General features: G+C 36.6%; 1 protein-coding gene across 1 annotated transcript; it reads right to left on the reverse strand.

Moving 5' to 3' along the window:
• Window positions 1-18,294: 18,294 nt before the first annotated feature.
• Window positions 18,295-18,774, reverse strand: LOC140830206 (uncharacterized). Its single transcript, XM_073193490.1, has one exon. It carries the CDS (start codon window positions 18,772-18,774, stop codon window positions 18,295-18,297), a length of 480 nt encoding a protein of 159 aa, XP_073049591.1.
• Between the last annotated feature and the right edge of the window lie 360 nt (window positions 18,775-19,134).

The raw sequence follows: 19,134 nt of genomic DNA on the forward strand, positions 1-19,134 counted from the left end.
TGATTATGGAATTGTTATGGATTTTCTGGGGTATATTGATTTATACCAGACAGATTTGAATTGTGATTGGATTACGGATTGTATTGGATATGGGTTATGGATTGTAACTGTTATCTGGTGATATGGTATTGACGGGGATACTGAGTTTGTACCGTTATGCTGTTGATTTTGAATTAAATCAAGATTGATCAGATTGTTATTGATTTGAAAGGTATATTGACATGAGATTATTGATATTGTCATTGCCAGACAAACTGCGAGTTCAGGACTTCGACTGAGCCAGAACCGACGAAAGAATGGTATAAGTCAATGTGGTATTGGGAGATCGACTTGAGTCGGATTAGACTTGAGTTTCCCTAAATCACATACTTTATTTTATTGCATTGATATTTGCATTGATTTGACTGATGTACTTGTTCTCTTGAATATAGATAGCAGGTATTAGACGAGTAATCTTGTGACAGAAATGCCTGATAGTGGTGGAATCGCCACGGGCACATTGCACGATGTCTCAAGATGGGATATTACCGATAGAGCTACAGTCCATGACGGTTAGGTCAGGACGCCGGATTTTTGGTTATATCGAGTAATAGGATTGGAATTCTTCTATTACGGAATTCGATATAGGAACACCATATTTGGTTATATCGAGTAATAGGAACGGAGTTCCTTCTATTACGGAATTCGATATAGGAACACCACATCTGGAAACCGGGATCCCTAGACTAGGATTGAGTCTAGTCTGAATGATAGAGTATGAGCATTGTCGACAGCCTATGATTGTTTATGTTTCAGATTTTGATACATATATTTGTTACCTGATTACATGCTTTATATTTGTTGATATGATTGCATGTTTCATTTATTTATACTGGGATTTATTCTCACCGGAGTTATCCGGCTGTTGTCTTGTCTGTATGTGTACATAACAACAGGTGGGACAGGATCAGGGTCCAGGAGATGAAGAGAGAGATCGTGATTAGAGTGGAGACTACGGACTTTGACTATAATGTATAATAGGGTTTGAACACTTGACATTAGTTGTTAAACCTTAGTTTAGTTTTGAATGCATGCAATACATGACTTGTATTGTAGTATATACTGATATGTATATTAGTTTGATTTCACTACGTTCCGTATTTAAAAAAAAAAATTAGACCCTGTTTTATAATTGATTAATTAGTCCCAATACTGATTAAGAACATGATTAGCGTCCGGGTCCCCACAACAGGTGGTATCAGAGCGATAGATCCTTGAGATTGAGATAAGAGCTAGTGAGCGGGGTAGAATGTGTTTTCTTTCCTGCTTTTGATTGCTAGCATGATTTACTGCTTTATAGTACATGTTTATCTGATTTGATTTGAAAACATGTATTATTAAGAATGAATCAGAGTCTATTCTGGATTAGCAGTAAGATGATCGGACGAGGACTGAAATAGAACTTTTGTTTGGGGTTGCTAATCCTTTTGATTTCAGATATGCCTCCGAGAAGAATACCAAAACAGGGGAGTACAACGAATCCTCCCATGGATGTGACTCCTACACCGATGGAGAAACTGTTGAAAAGATTTCAGTCTTTTCATCCACCGACTTTGAAAGGTACGGAGAATTCCGTGGAATGTGAAACTTGGTTGGACGATATTGAAGCGATGTTCGAATCCCTGGAATATACTGAGAAAAAGAGGGTGAAACTGATAGGACACCAACTGCATGACGTTGCTAAACACTGGTGGATCACGACGAAACGAGCATTGGAACAACGAGATAAGGCCATTACTTGGGATGTGTGTAAGTCTGAGTTTTATCTACGGTTCTTTCCAGTATCTTATAGGAAGGACAAAGGAGCCGAGTTTGCGAACTTGAGACAAGGCCAGTTAAACATTGAGGACTATGTGGCTAAGTTCTCTACACTGCTCAGATTTGCTCCCCACGTAGCTGAACATGATGAGGCCGTGGCGGACCAGTTCATAAATGCCCTAAATCCTGAAATCTTTACCTTGGTGAATACCGGGAGACCCAACAATTTCACCGATGCCTTGAACAGTGCCAAGGGAGCCGAAGCAGGACTGATGAGGCAGAGAGAGGCTTCGTTTGTGCTTCCAGTATCGGGACATCAACAACCACCTCCTCGATTTGAAGGTGGCAGTAGCAGTAGCAGGAAGAAGGATTTCTTGAGGGCTAGAGGAAAGCAATTCAAGAAATCAGGAACTAGCTCGTCCAGTTCGAGTGGCTCTAGACAGACCGGTCAGGGCCAGAGCTATACAGGATCGTACTGTGGTACTTGTGGAGGGAGGCATTCCACAGATCAATGCCGAGGAGTGGTTGGCAGCTGTCGTATTTGTGGACAGCAAGGACACTTTGCTCGAGTGTGTCCCCAGAGGGGTGCCCAGGGATCACAGGCAGCTGAGTCATCGGTATCAGTAGCTCAGGCAGGTAGATGACCATCTGCCGTGCATACTTTTCAGCCAGCACCGTCTTCCCAGTCACAGCAGAGGCCAGGAATATGACTCAATTATTGCAGAAGGGAGCGGATGGATTCTTGGTATATTCAGTTGATTTACTGAAATCGAGCCCATCATTGGCGGATTTGCCAGTGGTGTGCGAATTTGCTGATGTCTTTCCAGATGAGATTCCTGGATTGTCTCCGATTCGAGAGATAGACTTCAGCATTGAATTAATGCCAGGAACAGTTCCGATTTCTAGGGCTCCATACAGGATGACACCGATCGAATCGAAAGAACTGAAAGAACAGTTGGAGGATTTACTGGTCAAGGGGTACATTAGACCGAGTGTGTCTCCTTGGGGTGCTCTAGTACTGTTCGTGAGAAAGAAGGATGGGTCGATGAGACTTTGTATCGACTACCGGCAACTGCATAAGGCGACGGTAAAGAATAAATATCCATTGCCTCGAATTGATGATTTATTTGATCAGTTGCAGGGTTCATCTGTATATTCCAAGATCGATCTGAGATCTGGATATCATCAACTGAGAGTCAGGGACTCTGATATCTCAAAGACAACATTCAGAACCAGGTATGGACATTATGAGTTTATTGTCATGCATTTTGGTTTGACGAATGCACCGACGGTATTTATGGGATTGATGAACCGCGTCTTTCAGAAATATTTGGATGATTTTGTTATCATATTCATTGATGATATATTGATTTATTCAAAGAATATGATTGATCATGCTAATCATCTGAGGACTGTGTTGAGAATTTTGAGGGCGGAGAAACTGTATGCTAAATTGTCGAAATGCGAGTTTTGGCTGAAACAGGTTGTGTTTTTGGGTCACATTATATCGGGAGACGGTATATCAGTGGATCCCAGTAAGGTTGAAGCCGTGATTTCTTGGCCGAGACCTACATCTGTGCCGGAAATTCGCAGTTTTATGGGTTTGACAGGATATTATCGTCGATTCATTAAAGATTTTTCGAGTATTGCCAAACCGATTACGCAGTTGACTCAGAAGAATGCCCCGTTTTTTTGGTCAGAAGACTGTGAATCCAGTTTTCTGGAATTGAAGAAAAGATTGACCAGTGCGCCTGTGTTAACGATTCCTTCAGGTACTGGTGATTTTGTCGTTTATTTCGATGCCTCTCACCAAGGATTGGGAGGTGTTTTGATGCAGCGGGGGCATGTGATTACTTATGCCTCAAGACAGCTGAAACCCCATGAATCTCGATATCCAATTCATGATCTTGAATTGGCAGCCATAGTCTTTGCATTGAAGATATGACGGCATTATTTGTACGGTGAGAAATTTGATATATATTCTGATCATAAAAGCTTGAAATATCTGTTTTCGCAATCAGAGCTGAATATGAGACAGCGGAGATGGCTGGATTTATAGAAAGACTTTGATTGTGAAATCAAATACTATCCAGGGAAATCCAATGCAGCAGCAGATGCGCTGAGTCGAAAGGTATGTGCACTATCCTTATCGACGATAGGTGTATCAAATTTGATAGAAGACTGCTGTTTGTCTGGATTTGCTTTTGAAACAAATTGTCAGCCTCTGAGATTATGTGCTATTCGAGCTGAACCAGAAGTGATAGTGAGAATCAAAGAGGCACAGAAGGTTGATCCTAACATACAGAATTCAATTGCAATGGTCAGAGCTGGTCATCAATCAGAATATCAGGTTCGGAATAGTGTTTTGTATGTGAATAATCGTATTGTTGTGCCGAATGTTTCAGATTTGAGACAGCGAATACTGTCAGAAGCGCACAACAGTCGTTTTAGCATTCATCCTGGTGGCAGAAAGATGTACAATGATTTAAAGACACAGTATTGGTGGAAACAAATGAAAGCTGCTATTGCTACATTTGTAGCCAAGTGTCTGAATTGCCAACAGGTGAAGGCTGAAAGAAAGAAACTAGGAGGGTTGTTGCAGAGTTTGTCCATTCCTGAATGGAAATGGGATCACATTTCCATGGATTTTGTGACACAGTTATCGAGATCCTCCAGAGGTTGTGATGCGATTTGGGTCGTGATTGATCGATTGACCAAATCTGCATGTTTTATACAAGATGACGTACCGATATGATCAGATGGCTGAGATCTATGTCAAGGAAGTGGTAAGATTGCACGGAGTGCCGAAGTCGATTGTTTCAGACCGTGACCCTCGGTTTACATCGCACTTCTGGCAGAGTCTGCAGCAAGCTCTTGGTACGAAGTTACATCTTAGTACCGCATATCATCCACAGACTGTTAATAATGCCCAGAATTAATCACTGTTAATAAAGGATTATTGACTTATAATTTAACGTGATTACGAAAAGGCCAACTGAGACACGATTTAAGATAATCTGCGGCCATTTATTTTGAATTTCAGAATGTGTTGCCGAAGCAACACCGCACCCGCGCTCAGGAAGACACCGCACCCGCGGTGCATGTCCAGTAGGGTAGCAATTTTTGAAAAACTGAGACCGCACCCGCGGTGCAGGACCGCACCCGCGGTGCAAACAAGACTGCACCCGCGGTCGTGGAATTTCAGAAAATGAAAATGCTGCCGAAGCATGAGCGCACCCGCGGTCTTGAAGCTACCGCACCCGTGGTGATACGTGTTTTGCGAAAATTGTGACACCTCATGACATGCATGCATTGATATATATAGAGCAAAATCCCTTCGAAAATTCAGTAAGAAATCGAGAGAAAGAAGAGGGAAGTTTCTGAAAATCCTTATGCTTTCTACGAGAAATCCGTCCGTTAGATTTTGAATCCGACTTCGGTACCGAGTTCCTAGCAACTTAGGCTACAACTGGACGTAAGTTTACTACGTTTTGACATGCTTTGAAATTATGCTATTGTCAGAATTGAATGGAATTCATATATGTTGTTCTTGACATATTATACATCATAGAATCGAAGTCAGATTAAGAAACAGACTGATTATGTTCTGAGAACAAGACCGCACCCGCGGTGCAAACAAGACCGCACTCGCGGTCGTGGAATTTCAGAAAATGAAAATGCTGCCGAAGCATGAGCGCACCCGCGGTGATACGTGTTTTGCGAAAATTGTGACACCTCATGACATGCATGCATTGATATATATAGAGCAAAATCCCTTTGAAAATTCAGTAAGAAATCGAGAGAAAGAAGAGGGAAGTTTCTGAAAATCCTTACGCGTTCTACGAGAAATCCGTCCGTTAGATTTTGAATCGGACTTCGGTACCGAGTTCCTAGCAACTTAGGCTACAACTGGACGTAAGTTTTACTACGTTTTGACATGCTTTGAAATTATGTTATTGTCAGAATTGAATGGAATTCATATATGTTGTTCTTGACATATTAGAAATCATAGAATCGAAGTCAGATTAAGAAAGGACTGATTATGGAATTGTTATGGATTTTCTGGGGTATATTGATTTATACCAGACAGATTTGAATTGTGATTGGATTACGTATTGTATTGGATATGGGTTATGGATTGTAACTGTTATATGGTGATATGGTATTGACGGGGATACTGAGTTTGTACCGTTATGCCGTTGATTTTGAATTAAATCAAGATTGATCAGATTGTTATTGATTTGAAAAGTATATTGACATGAGATTATTGATATTGTCATTGCCAGACAGACTGCGAGTTCAGGACTTCGACTGAGCCAGAAGCGACGAAATAATGGTATAACTCAATGTGGTATTGGGAGATCGACTTGAGTCGGATTAGACTTGAGTTTCCCTAAATCACATACTTTACTTTATTGCATTGATATTTGCATTGATTTGACTGATATACTTGTTCTCTTGAATATAGATAGCAGGTATTAGACGAGTAATCTTGTGACAGAAATGCCTGATAGTGGTGGAATCGCCAGGGGCACATTGCACGATGTCTCAAGATGGGATATTAGCGATAGAGCTGCAGTCCATGACGGTTAGGTCAGAACGCCGGATTTTGGTTATATCGAGTAATAGGATTGGAATTATTCTATTACGGAATTCGATATAGGAACACCATATTTGGTTATATCGAGTAATAGGAACGGAGTTCCTTCTATTACGGAATTCGATATAGGAACACCACATCTGGAAACCGGGATCCCTAGACTAGGATTGAGTCTAGTCTGAATGATAGAGTATGAGCATTGTCGACAGCCTATGATTGTTTATGTTTAGATTTTGATACATATATCTGTTACCTGATTACATGCTTTATATTTGTTGATATGATTGCATGTTTCATTGATTTATACTGGGATTTATTCTCACCGGAGTGATCCGGCTATTGTCTTGTCTGTATGTGTACATGACAACAAGTGGGACAGGATTAGGGTCCAGGAGATGAAGAGAGAGATCGTGATTAGAGTGGAGACTACGGACTTTGACTATAATGTATAATAGGGTTTGAACACTTGACATTAGTTGTTAAACCTTAGTTTAGTTTTGAATGCATGCAATACAGGACTTGTATTGTAGTATATACTGATATGTATATTAGTTTGATTTCACTACGTTCCGCATTTAAAAAAAAAATTTAGACCCTGTTTTATAATTGATTAATTCGTCCCAATACTGATTAAGAACATGATTAGCGTCCGGGTCCCCACATCCAGTGACTCCGTTTGGTATGTGTGATGTGATATGTAAATGATTAGTAATTAGAGTGATTAAAAAATGAGAGATATTGATTAATAGTGTGGTGGGATAAACAACATGGTGTTTGGTATGATTTTAAAATGATGGATTAATTTTGTAAATTTTATTGTAATGACCAAAATGCCCAAGTGCTCATTAAATATATATTCTTAAAATAATTGGATAAATTATTAAATATTTATAATTATAATTTACATTTATTAAAATTACTTTAAATATATTTATTAGAAATTAATTTGTAAATATATATTTACTTTAATAATTAAAATCGAAATAATATTTTGAATGTTAATGTTAATTAAAGTTTAATAATAATTACAATATTATTTTTTTTTAAAATAACTATAAATATTCTTAAAATAATTTGATAGATAGTTAAATATTAATAATTATAATTTACATTTATTTAAATTAATTTAAATCAATAAACAAAATAAATTAGAATTTAATAAATATTATTTTAATAAAAGAACTTATTAACTAGATTAAAAATTTATAAAAAATTTAATTTAAGATAGATTTGCATTACAATTTATTTTCTTTAAAATGACTGAGAATAATAAAAATATATGAAATTAATTAATAAAATAATATAATAAAAATTTAAATATTATATTAATTATTAAATTTTCATTAATTTTAATTTTCATATTATATTGAAGAAGACAATTCAAGTGTATTATGGTCAATATACAATCTTATCATGATCACTTTTCAAAAATTATACATTATCACATCTTTTGAGGAGGGATATTTAGTCACACAAATAACATGAATAGTGCGGGCTTTCAATCATAATCAAGGGCTTGCAGACTAAATAAAAAATGAATCAAACGCGAAATAAGTGATGATTATTTAATAATAATTCCATTATTATGGCTATCAAACATAAAAAAAAAAATAGCTTTCTAGAAACATGTCACAAAGGAGTATAACGAACATCGACTTGGCAGAACTGTAAAAAGACAAATAAAGCGGGTATAATCACATTTCTTTAACTTCCAAAGGTTGGTGAGCCACTTTAGAGGAATCTAGAGGCATAGCAACCATGCAAGCGGCTGGAGTGATGATGATATAATAACAAAGGCACATGAAGAGGGGGAGAAATAAAAATGAGAAACCTTTCAAGTACTAACATGTGTGGAGGATTCTTAGAGAATGGGAGAATCACGCTCCACAATCCGATGATCATTGCTCCGGAAATAAGGAAACAAAATTTGAATCAGGAGCGCACATATCATTTTTTAGTCCAGATAAGAGTGTTGATGTGGATGATTACGAAGTCCAAACTCATCAAATTGGCCAAAAAACAACTAAGAGGAAGGGTAGTCCAGATTAAAGATATCATGGGAATGACAGAGGAACGTATACTTTGTTAGAATGAGGATATTCTTAGAGGGGTGAATAAAAATTTTAAATTTTCTCTTAGATACTGAAAAATAATGGTCTTGATAGGGCTAGCTATACAACAGCTTATTTTTTCAACTTTTAAAAACAATCGAACCATAAATAGTAGGGGTGAGTATTCGGTCAATTCGGTTACCGACCGAATCGAATTAGTCATAACCGAACTGAACCGAAATATTTAGCCATAACCGAACCGACTGAATTAATTTTCATAATCGATGAAAATCGAACCAAATTAAAATCGGTTACAGAATTAACCGATTAGTTTTAAAAACAAATTGTGATTTAACTTTAATTATATTGTAATTTTTTTTGAACGCTACAGTTTACACAAATGCATAAAAGCATAAAATCACACACATTACAAATGTATAAGTTTTATTTGAACACAATTAATACATATTATATCGATTTAAAATTAAAATTAAAATATTTATAAAAATTGATAAATAATTTTTTTTATTAAATAATAATATTTATTATATCGGTTAATTCGGTTAACCGATTTCAAAATTTTGAAAACCGTAACCAAACCGAATTAACCAATATAACCGAATTTTATAATTTGAAAACCGAATTTCCGAAATAAACCAATCGAATTTCCGAATTGACTCGGTTCGGTCGGTTAATTCGATTTAACCGAAATCTTTCTCACCCCTAATAAATAGTGCTGAAAACAGTCTGATGGTTCTTATGATAATTTACACACATACTTAAAAAGGCAAAAAAATAAATAAGGACATTTAATGAAATGAGACAAGTATTTTTATGTATGTCCGGAGACTAAAGCTCCTGTGTCACTTCTTCTTCCACTTAGAAATGATGTTACTAGAAGATTTTTGGTTTACAACTGTTTGTAACATCTCACTTCAACCTCAAGACTTATCTACTGCCTAAGTTGAAACTCCAGGTTAACTTACATCAACGATTGAGACAACAGGTCTCACAACCAATACAACACTAATATATAGAAATAATGAATCCTCATATTCAAATTATCGAGCAATTCCTCAAACGATCTTGACAGAAATGGTTGAGTGGTTGAAAAAAGTCTTAGATAATCCTTGATGATCTTATAGATGTTATTGAAGAAAGGGTTGTTGAGAAGTAGTCGATATGAGTGTGAAGGGTGCTCAGAAATCATTAGATAATGCAAGATTGAAAAACAAATTGCTTCAAATGTATGTCAAATCATTTTGCATCATAAGAATCTTTTCTAGGAATCTTTTATTTATAGTGCCATTTGCATTTTTCGTTCAACGTTCGACTGTAGCTTAGTAACTCAAAAGCACTAATGTCATCGTACTTTTTTTTTTCATAATGCATTTCAATAAATGTTCAGGTTGGCATTTTCCAAATGCGGAAAGAAACTATCTTTGACAGAAAAAAATATCTATCTATGAGCAATGTCTTTTTAGGAAAACATTATGATATTATGATGTTTTGTTTGTAGTATATGATTAGTCCACTAACTTTTCTAGTAAAGAAGGTAGGATCCTTTGAAAGGGGATCGATTTTGGGTGTCCGGAATGCGCAACAAAAGTTTTAAAAATTAATATTTACAAGAGCAAAAAATGAGCACCCCTCACTAGTGTGTAGCAAATACAAAAAACACATACATATATACGATGTTTTAGTGTTTTATCTATCAATCACAAGGATTGATGATGGCTCCAATAAGTTGTTAAACAACTTAGCTCTTCAATGGGTAGACAATCAATAAGCTTCCCTTGAGCACTCATTGCTCAAAATTAAGCCCACCACCAACAAGCTAGAACCACCTTACACTTGCACTAGAAAATGAAAGTCATTTTCATTGAAAAATTGCTATCAATTTATCAAATGAAGAATCACAAATTTTGGAAGAAAAATGGAGAAAAATTCGGCCAAGGGAGATGGAGAGAAGAGGGAAACCTTTTCTTGGTTCTTACAAAAGGTGTTGTGTATTCCAAAGGCATGCTAGCCTTTAATTTAAAAGCCAACTCCAACATTTCACCTCCCTAGCATGTCATTTGGATTGTAACTTTTACAAAGCTCATGGACTATTATTTTAATATCTCAAACACATTTGAGATCAATTAAATCTTACTTGAATTTATTCAAGTCCACTAATTGAATAATTATTTCAATTTGGACTCTACAAGACCCAATATTATTTAATTAATTCAACACTTGAATTAGTTTTATTTATTTGAACTCTACTAAGTCCACTAGTGTTTAATTAATTCAACACTTGAATTAATTTAATTAAGTCCATAACAATGTTTATGAAAATCACAATTTTCAAATAAATTATTTATTTAGCCAAATTTTAATTTAGGAATACTTTTACAAATTAAAAGTTACATTCCCCTTATAGAAGTCATACTTCTAATTTTCCTTATACTTATAAACTCCTTTATAAGCCGTCCAACACATTGAACTAATTTCTTTCTCCACGGGATCTAGAAAGCTAGTACTTGTGTGACCTTCAATGGTTTGATACAACTAGCAGTGGTTCAGATCTCAATGTGATTCAGGACTAAACATGTCCTTATATGAGCATACCCAAATCGCTCCATTCTTACTTATCAACTCCTTGATAATAAGAACGTCAGAACTCAAGTTTGATAGTACCCAACCAATCATGTTAAAAGTAGCATCGCTTACATAATTCCCTATGTATCAAATGATAGTGCCTGCAAGAACTATTCCATTATGCTTAGCGTACAGTGCGGTCCCTTCATCTCATATATCCTGACTGATTTGACAATACTGGTATGTCGAGAGTTGTCAAAAAATCGATATTATGTGTCATGTCGTAGTTGCATCGATGGTGTAATATAAAAAACCCCTTTCTTAATTACCACCAACACTCTGATCAGATATTTCAAAGTACATACACATGAGATCACATAGGATATCCATACCGGAAGGTAAGCGGTGAATCCCCGACTATAATGTATAGACTCTTATATGTTTCGACAAAACACCCAACCTTGCCACCTGATGACCCCATATGAGTCGGTAAACAAGTCGAAGTACAATGCTAGCATATAGAGCCAAAATGTTGTGCTGGGTCATAATGACTAATGGTGTACAATCAAAAACTAGGACTTTTTCACTAGATAAGTAAGAAGAAAGGTTGTTCGGTGCGCTCTACAAGGAGCACCTATCTGCATGCTCGGACATCACAATGTCCTTGAAATATCATTTACTTTGATCTAGTATATTAAGTCATTGTTTGTTATCAGAAAAACTATGGGATCTAATAATTTTCATTTTTTTGTGATGACAAAACCTAAGCCCCCGAAATATCATTTACTTTAAGAAAAACTGAATTTCATTGAGAAAATGAAGTTTATCGTTACAATGTAGAAGGAAAGAAATAAAACCTAATACACCTACGTGCATGAAAGTAAAAACTATACTACCTCCTAACCAGGAGTTTACATCACTTCTTGATCCTTTACCTCTCTTAGGTTTATTTTTCTTCTTCTTCTTCTTCTTCTCTTCAGCTGCTCTTCTTCTAGCTTCATCCTGTCTCCGCATGGCCACTTTCTGCCTTCACTATTTTTCCCTATTTTTGGCATCAATTTTTTGAAAATGATCCAGTATGTCTTATAGCAGGGAGAAAAGGGTATCCTAAAGACCGTCAATGCGAGCCCCAAATCTTTGTTCAGTTTGGGTTAACTGTCTAGAAAAAGTAACTATTGCATTGTTGGTGCTCGTCTTTGAAGACTTGAAGTCATCCATGCAAAATTTGATGTTTAATTTGAGTTCATACATATTCTTTATCACAACATTGCAAAGATCAGAGACAAAAACACCTAAGGCTGCAAAATTTCTCAAGATGAGAATTGACCTCTGCTAAGTGGGCATCGGCCTGAATTTGAGCATTGGTGCACGAAATTCCAACTTCATTATAATTTGGTTTCGATTGGTCGTCGTCACTTTCGTTGCCCATCTCCACATTTTCCATATTAGCGGCTCTAGTGGCGCCCTCACGATTAGGAAGAACGTGAGACACATCTCCTGGATTATCATACTCGACCGGTGGAGGAGAAAGAGAAAAAGAATCTTCTTGTTCATCAGTCATCTAAGGAGGTGAGGACTTTGAAGCTTCTTCTTCAAATATTTTCTTAGGAGATTGAATCTTTGGACCGTTGTCTTGATCAATGTCCATGTGACTGGATCGGTCACCAAAGAGGTCTAAGTTTGTCATAGACTTTACCATATCATCTACTAAGGACAGAGGGACCTCGGGTAGTGGTGTATCCAAATCAACAACAGACAAAGGACGTGTTTCAAGATTATTTGAGATAGGAGAAGAGAAAAGAACATCTAGCTGGGGTTGCACACCTGTTGGATTTGTGTCAGTGGTAGAAGATTGCTCTTTGACCGTCAGTTGCTCAACATCATTTTTAGTGGATTTATTGAACAAATCATCAGTTGATGGTCCACCATCGTCATGGGACTGGATAAAACAAAAAATATTTTGGGCGACTGTCAGCCCTCTGTGTTGTCCCCTCTTCTCCTTTGTTGCGTGTTTTCTTAATTGCTTGCAAGTGCAAAACGTCAAGTTTGTAATAAAATGTATTTTTGAGTACAAGTGTCGATCCCACGAGGAGTATGTATTTAAATGTATAATAATGCTTGCAATTAAAATAGTCTCAATTTTATTTAGAAAAATCAATTAACAGATTTATTTTCACCAATAACTAAATTGAAAATAAATTTAATTATATTATAACACCAAACTTTTTATAACAAATAACTATGGAATAAAAGATCTAGAGGTCCGATTTCACGCAACTATCCACCATGTGTTCTTTTGTGTAGCTATATTATAAATGTCCTTATTATACATTAGCCAAGAATTCTAAATTATCTACTCCCTCTCCCGAGTGCTAAGTAGATACTAATTATCTAACAAAAGATTGTAACGTCCCCATCAACAATTTATAATTAAATAACACAATAAGCACTAAAATCTTTTAATGGCTTCAATAGCAATATATGTCCTCCCGAACTATATAAATACTATCGATGTATTTTTCCCTTTCTTGTTTATAAATTTCCTTTTGCAAGTGATAAATTATAAACATAAGAATCATTCAAGATATGGCCAATAAAACGAAAGCATTAAGATTGGAAAAATACAAATGAACAATAAGGAAAACTTATATAGCATAATTCATAAATCCCAACACATGGTTTCTAGTTTTGTTCCATCATTCCTCTAGAAATAAAAATTAGTTCATAATAAAAATAACACAACAACACATAAATTTTAAACAAGACATATCAAATAAAAGTAAAAAATAAAGAAAGAAGAACTTAGAACAAGAGTTTTGGAGTGCAATGAAATTTCTGTCCAAAAGTGTGCAAAAGATTTCCTAAGGATGAACTTGATCTTCAATCTCTTCTTTGTAGCCTCCACTCCTTTCCTTTGCTCCCCAATTGACCTAGATGGTGAATAATAGAAGCATTTTATAGTCCAGACAAGCTTCCCCACGCAGCACACCATTTTCCTCTACTTTTATTCAAAGTCCACAAAGTTACAGATTTTTCAGACTTTGTTTTGCATGGACCGCGGGTGCGGTGTAGATGGCACCGCGGGTGCGGTGCTGGTTCGGGGGACTTCACACTTTGCAACTTCGAAAACCGCGGGTGCGGTAGAGATGGCACCGCGGGTGCGGTGATGCTTCGGCAGAAAATATTTTATTTCTAAGTACAGGGACCGCGGGTGCGGTGATGTAGTGACCGCGGGTGCGGTCTTGCTTCGGCAACATTTTTCCTTTGCACTTTCTAATTCATCAATTTACTACTCCAAATTCTCATTCTAAACTTCCAAACTACAATAACAAAAACAACAACAAATCACATCAAATCTGCTCAAGCATCACAAAATTCCAAGTTAAAAACAAGTAATAAAAGTACAATAAATTTCACTTATCAAACTCCCCTAAACTTAAGATTTTGCTAGTCCCGAGCAAAACAACACAAACAAATAAATCCTGAAATATTCTATAGAACTTGGCCTCAAAATAAATTTATAACCCTTCATGCATTCACAATTTAAATCAATCCAACCACTTGTTCATCCGGAAAAAATCATGCGATCGGTTAATTCTCTTAACTTCTAATCTCTTCAACTCATGTTTCAAATCATTCTTAATTGATTTCAAATTTTTACAAACACACATCAAAAGGTCTTTTCCGATAAAGATTGGGTTCAAAGCAATATTCATTCAAGAAAAGGATACCCAATAAATATTTGATGCAATGAGGTGTGTGTAAAATTGATCAATATTCTTACTCAATGAAAGTGTTTATCGATTGTACATAAGCTAGATCATTCCAATCACTCTCCACTAGTATATTGGACAGCTATGACTAGGTTAATAGGATTTTCAATGGTTGTAATGTTAGGCCTCGGTTCATGGCTACAAATAAAGATTAGGAGTTCAAATAAGAGAGTAACTTGAATTTTATCTATTTTGCAAACTCCACTTTTTCTTTTATCTCCAATTTTTTTTATATATTCTTTTCATCTTTTTTTCTCCCATTTTTCTCCAACTTCATCAATGTAACATCATTCATTTTTTTTTTGTAGGAGAAATTTTATTTCTTTGATCCTTTGAATTCTTACTCCCTTGAGAAGGTAGGAAATTAATGTTTAAGATATTCAACGGGGTAGTAAATGTGGGATAACTGAAAGAACATCGAATGGGGTCTTTTACACATATTAACGTGTGCCATTCGAATTCATATAAGCTCAAAGAGGTGACAAATGATAAATTAATTTTTTATTTGGTAGCTTGAAAGGCTAAATCGATGCAAAAATCACCTAAATCATTCCTAAATCATAAATTGTCCGTATTTCGCCTCGAATGATGTTTGGATAGTTCTAGACAAAATCTCAATTCACCAACACAGAGTAGAATCTAATCATCGTGAAAATGATGTCTCAATGCTTCAACCAAATACATTATATTCAAAAAGAAAAGTGCTTGGCTTCAAAGAAATTTCAAGAACACAATTCTTTTCTCATATAGGCTCAAGAGGGCTTCAAATGAATATTTATGAACAATATAAATGGCCCAAATAAAATCAAAGATTGCCTCAATCATCTATGTGTTTGCAAAAATTTATTTCGATGTCAAATGAAAATCACAGAGTTGTATAGAATTATAAGTCTCAAATTTACCAAATCTTATGATTGTTCTCTAAATTTTTCAAATTGTTCGATTAACATGAATGTAATGCATGACTTTTATTTTAATTTTAATTTTTATTTTTTTTTATTTTTTTTTATTTTTATTTTTTTTCATCATTGGCCAATTCGCAATAAAAAATTTCATGACTAAAACACTACAAACACACAAGCAAATAACTGAAAAAAAAACACACAAAATAAACTAAATAAATAAATAAGCACACAAAAGAAAATAAAATAAATCAAATCTCCCCCAAACTTAAACATGTGCATCGTCCTCGATGTATATAAGCATGAAAATTAGGATAATACACATACCTCGGGCAACGACCGTCAGTGGTCGTCGCCATCCTCATTATCTTCGTCATCCTGTGGTGGTTGGAACTCCGTGGGTGGTATACAGGTGGCCACTGTGGAGGAGGTGGAAATGGATGGCCAGAAGTTGAAGCAGATGGAAATTGCTGAGCCAAGACTGATGTAAAATCCACCATGTATTCCATAAATGTGTCGGTCCTAAACCGAAACGCATCCATTTCTTGGCGTTGAATTCTCATATCTTCTTCCAACTGGGTCAACCTATCTCTCCTATTCCTTTGCTGTGGTTGTGGTTCTTGAGCTTGAGCCTGGGCACGTCTCTCTGCAGCTCTTCTGTTGAAGTCCCTTTCAGCTCGACGTGCTGCAGCATGATCACCTCTGACTGCCCCATATGGTTGAATAACCATGATGACATTCTTAGGCTTTAACAATTCTTCATTCGTTGCCCAAGTCACTCCCGCGTTTTGGCATAGTGCAGTGATAAGAGAAGGGTGGAGTAGTCCACTAGGAGAGCTACCTCGTGCATAGTCAAGTATCGAATTCTGAAGCAATTGACCTAAATCAATTGTCTTCCCTGTCATAATGCAAAAAGTAAGGATAGCTCTTTCCTTGATGACGGTGGTGGTGTGTTCGGTCGGCTTAATCCTAGCAGAAATAAATGAATACCAATCTTTGGCAACAGTTTTCAGATCAGACTTTGCTAGGCTAACATGCACATCATCCCTCATTCTTCATTCTGCTCCCTGTATGCAAATTGTTTGAAGAATACTATTATAATCAACATGCTCGTTCCTGTATTCTTCATATTCATCGTGCATTATTGCAGGGATATCATATAACGTATTAATCGTATGTGCATCAAATGCTACCCATTTTCCTCGCACAAACACCGTCAATCGATCAAACCTAACCTTGAGGTTAGCATAAAATTCTCTCACCAATGAAATGACAGCATCTTGTGGCTGCCTGCCAAACTCCTCCCAATGTCGAGCAGTAAGAATTATTCCAATTTCGGATCGAGGAAAACTCATATTAAATCCCCTTTCTTTGACAATGCTTTTATTCAAAATTTTTCCATATTGCTCCTCCGCCTTCTCATCCCAAAACCGGCTTGAATCGTAATTCACAGATGATGATGATGCACCCTTTGACTGTTTTTTTCTTGGAGGCATTGTGTCGAACACTTTTCAAACACCAACCTCTCTTCAATCCAACTCTCACAATTCAATTATTCTTGCACTCCCCCAAACTTAATACTCACAATATCCACACCTCAACAATGTACACAACAATCAATCAACAATATCCCCAAAATCAAGAATGGACTTCACTAGATGTAATTTCCTTCCATAGCAACTAACACCAAGAATTTCGGTTCTTAAACAAATATGCAATGAATTTGCTCACCTTGAGTGTGTTGAATTGTTTCTTGAAGAACAAAATCAAAGCTCCATCTAATTCTTGAAGAAATTTTCGAGCCCCTTTGAAACCCTAGGTTTGATGTTGATTTTTGTGGAAAGGAAATTGATATTTGATGGAATGAGTTAAGATATTTTGGGTGGGAGTGATAAATTGGTTGAAGGAATTACAAAAATTGAGTGTTCAAAGTGTTTGTTGGAGTGAGGATTTCGAAATGGAGGAGGAGATTTTTGAGTGGTGTTCTTCGATTATGTGTAAAATCTGCCCAATTCTGTGTTTAAAACCATCGACCGCGTGTGCGGTGCTAACAAGACCGCAGGGGCGGTATTCTCTCGATTTATTTTTTTTATTCCACATTGTGCGACCGTGGGTGCGGTGTTCACGAGACCGCGGGTGCGGTGTATGTTCGTATTTGTTTTTAAATTTAGCATTGCAAGACCGCGGGTGCGGTGTCCATAAGACCGCGTGTGCGGTGTTGCTTCGGCACTTGTAGCGCGGGTGCGATCCTGTAATGTACTGCGGGTGCGGTACTGTCTCGGCATTTTCATAAAAAAATTTTTTTTCTTGACCTCGGGTGCGGTGCTGAGGAGACTGCAGGTGCGGTCTTGTTTCGGAAAAAAAAAATTTCTTCTTCATTTTTTTAGTCCTGAGAATAAAACACGTGAAATTCATTAGTTTTGGGAAGATATAAGCATACTCTATACTAAAAATGCACAACCAAAAATAATCACGTTACAAAAACAAAAACAAAACCGAAAACAAAATGCAAAATAGAAACAAAAATTTGGGTTGCCTCCCAATAAGCGCTTGGTTTAACGTCTTCAGCCTGACTGTCAATTGTCTGATCAGTTTGGTTCGCTCAGCTTGACACTGTTGATATTCCTGACTTCAGTCCCATAGTACGGCTTAACTCGCTGCCCGTTCACCTTGAAGGTTCTCCCATCACTGCATTTTAGCTCAATCGCCCCATGAGGGCATACTGTCTCCACCAAAAATGGACCTGACCAACGCAATTTCAACTTACCAGGGAACAACTTCAAACGGGAGTTGAACAATAGTACTTGTTGTCTTGGTTTTAGCTCCTTTCGTACAATGAGTTTATCGTGCCACTTTTTGGTCTGTTCTTTATAAATCTTGGCATTTTCGTATGCATCATTGCGGAACTCCTCCATTTCATTTAATTGTATTTTTCTGCCATCGCCAGATGCTTCCAAGTCAAAGTTCAACTTCTTAACTGCCCAAAATGCTCGATGCTCCAATTCCAGCGGCAAGTGACAGGCTTTACCAAAAAGCAACCTATAGGGAGACATCCCAATAGGCGTCATGAATGCGGTCCTATAAGCCAACAGTGCATCATCCAACTTTATAGCCCAATCCTTCCGGTTTGTATTGACAGTCTTTTCTAATATTTGTTTGATTTCCCGGTTGGATATTTCAGCTTGTCCATTCGATTGAGGATGATATGCTAATGTCACTTTGTGCTTCACACTATATTTAGCCAAAAGTGAGTTGAAAATTTTATTGCAAAAATGCGTACCTTCATCACTTATGATGGCTCTCGGTGTTCCAAACCTGGTGAAGATGTTCTTGTGCACAAACTTGACTACAACACGATCATCATTAGTACTGGTGGCGATTGCTTCCACCCATTTCGACACATAATCAACAGCTAATAAAATATAAGA

The sequence above is a fragment of the Primulina eburnea genome, chromosome 4 (genome assembly GCF_022965805.1).
Source record: "Primulina eburnea isolate SZY01 chromosome 4, ASM2296580v1, whole genome shotgun sequence".
In the NCBI taxonomy this organism is placed as follows: Eukaryota; Viridiplantae; Streptophyta; class Magnoliopsida; order Lamiales; family Gesneriaceae; genus Primulina; species Primulina eburnea.

Bases quoted from the DNA above. Each gene is read 5' to 3' on its own strand.
- LOC140830206 (XM_073193490.1), bottom strand. From the start codon at position 18,774: ATGACGCCTATTGGGATGTCTCCCTATAGGTTGCTTTTTGGTAAAGCC.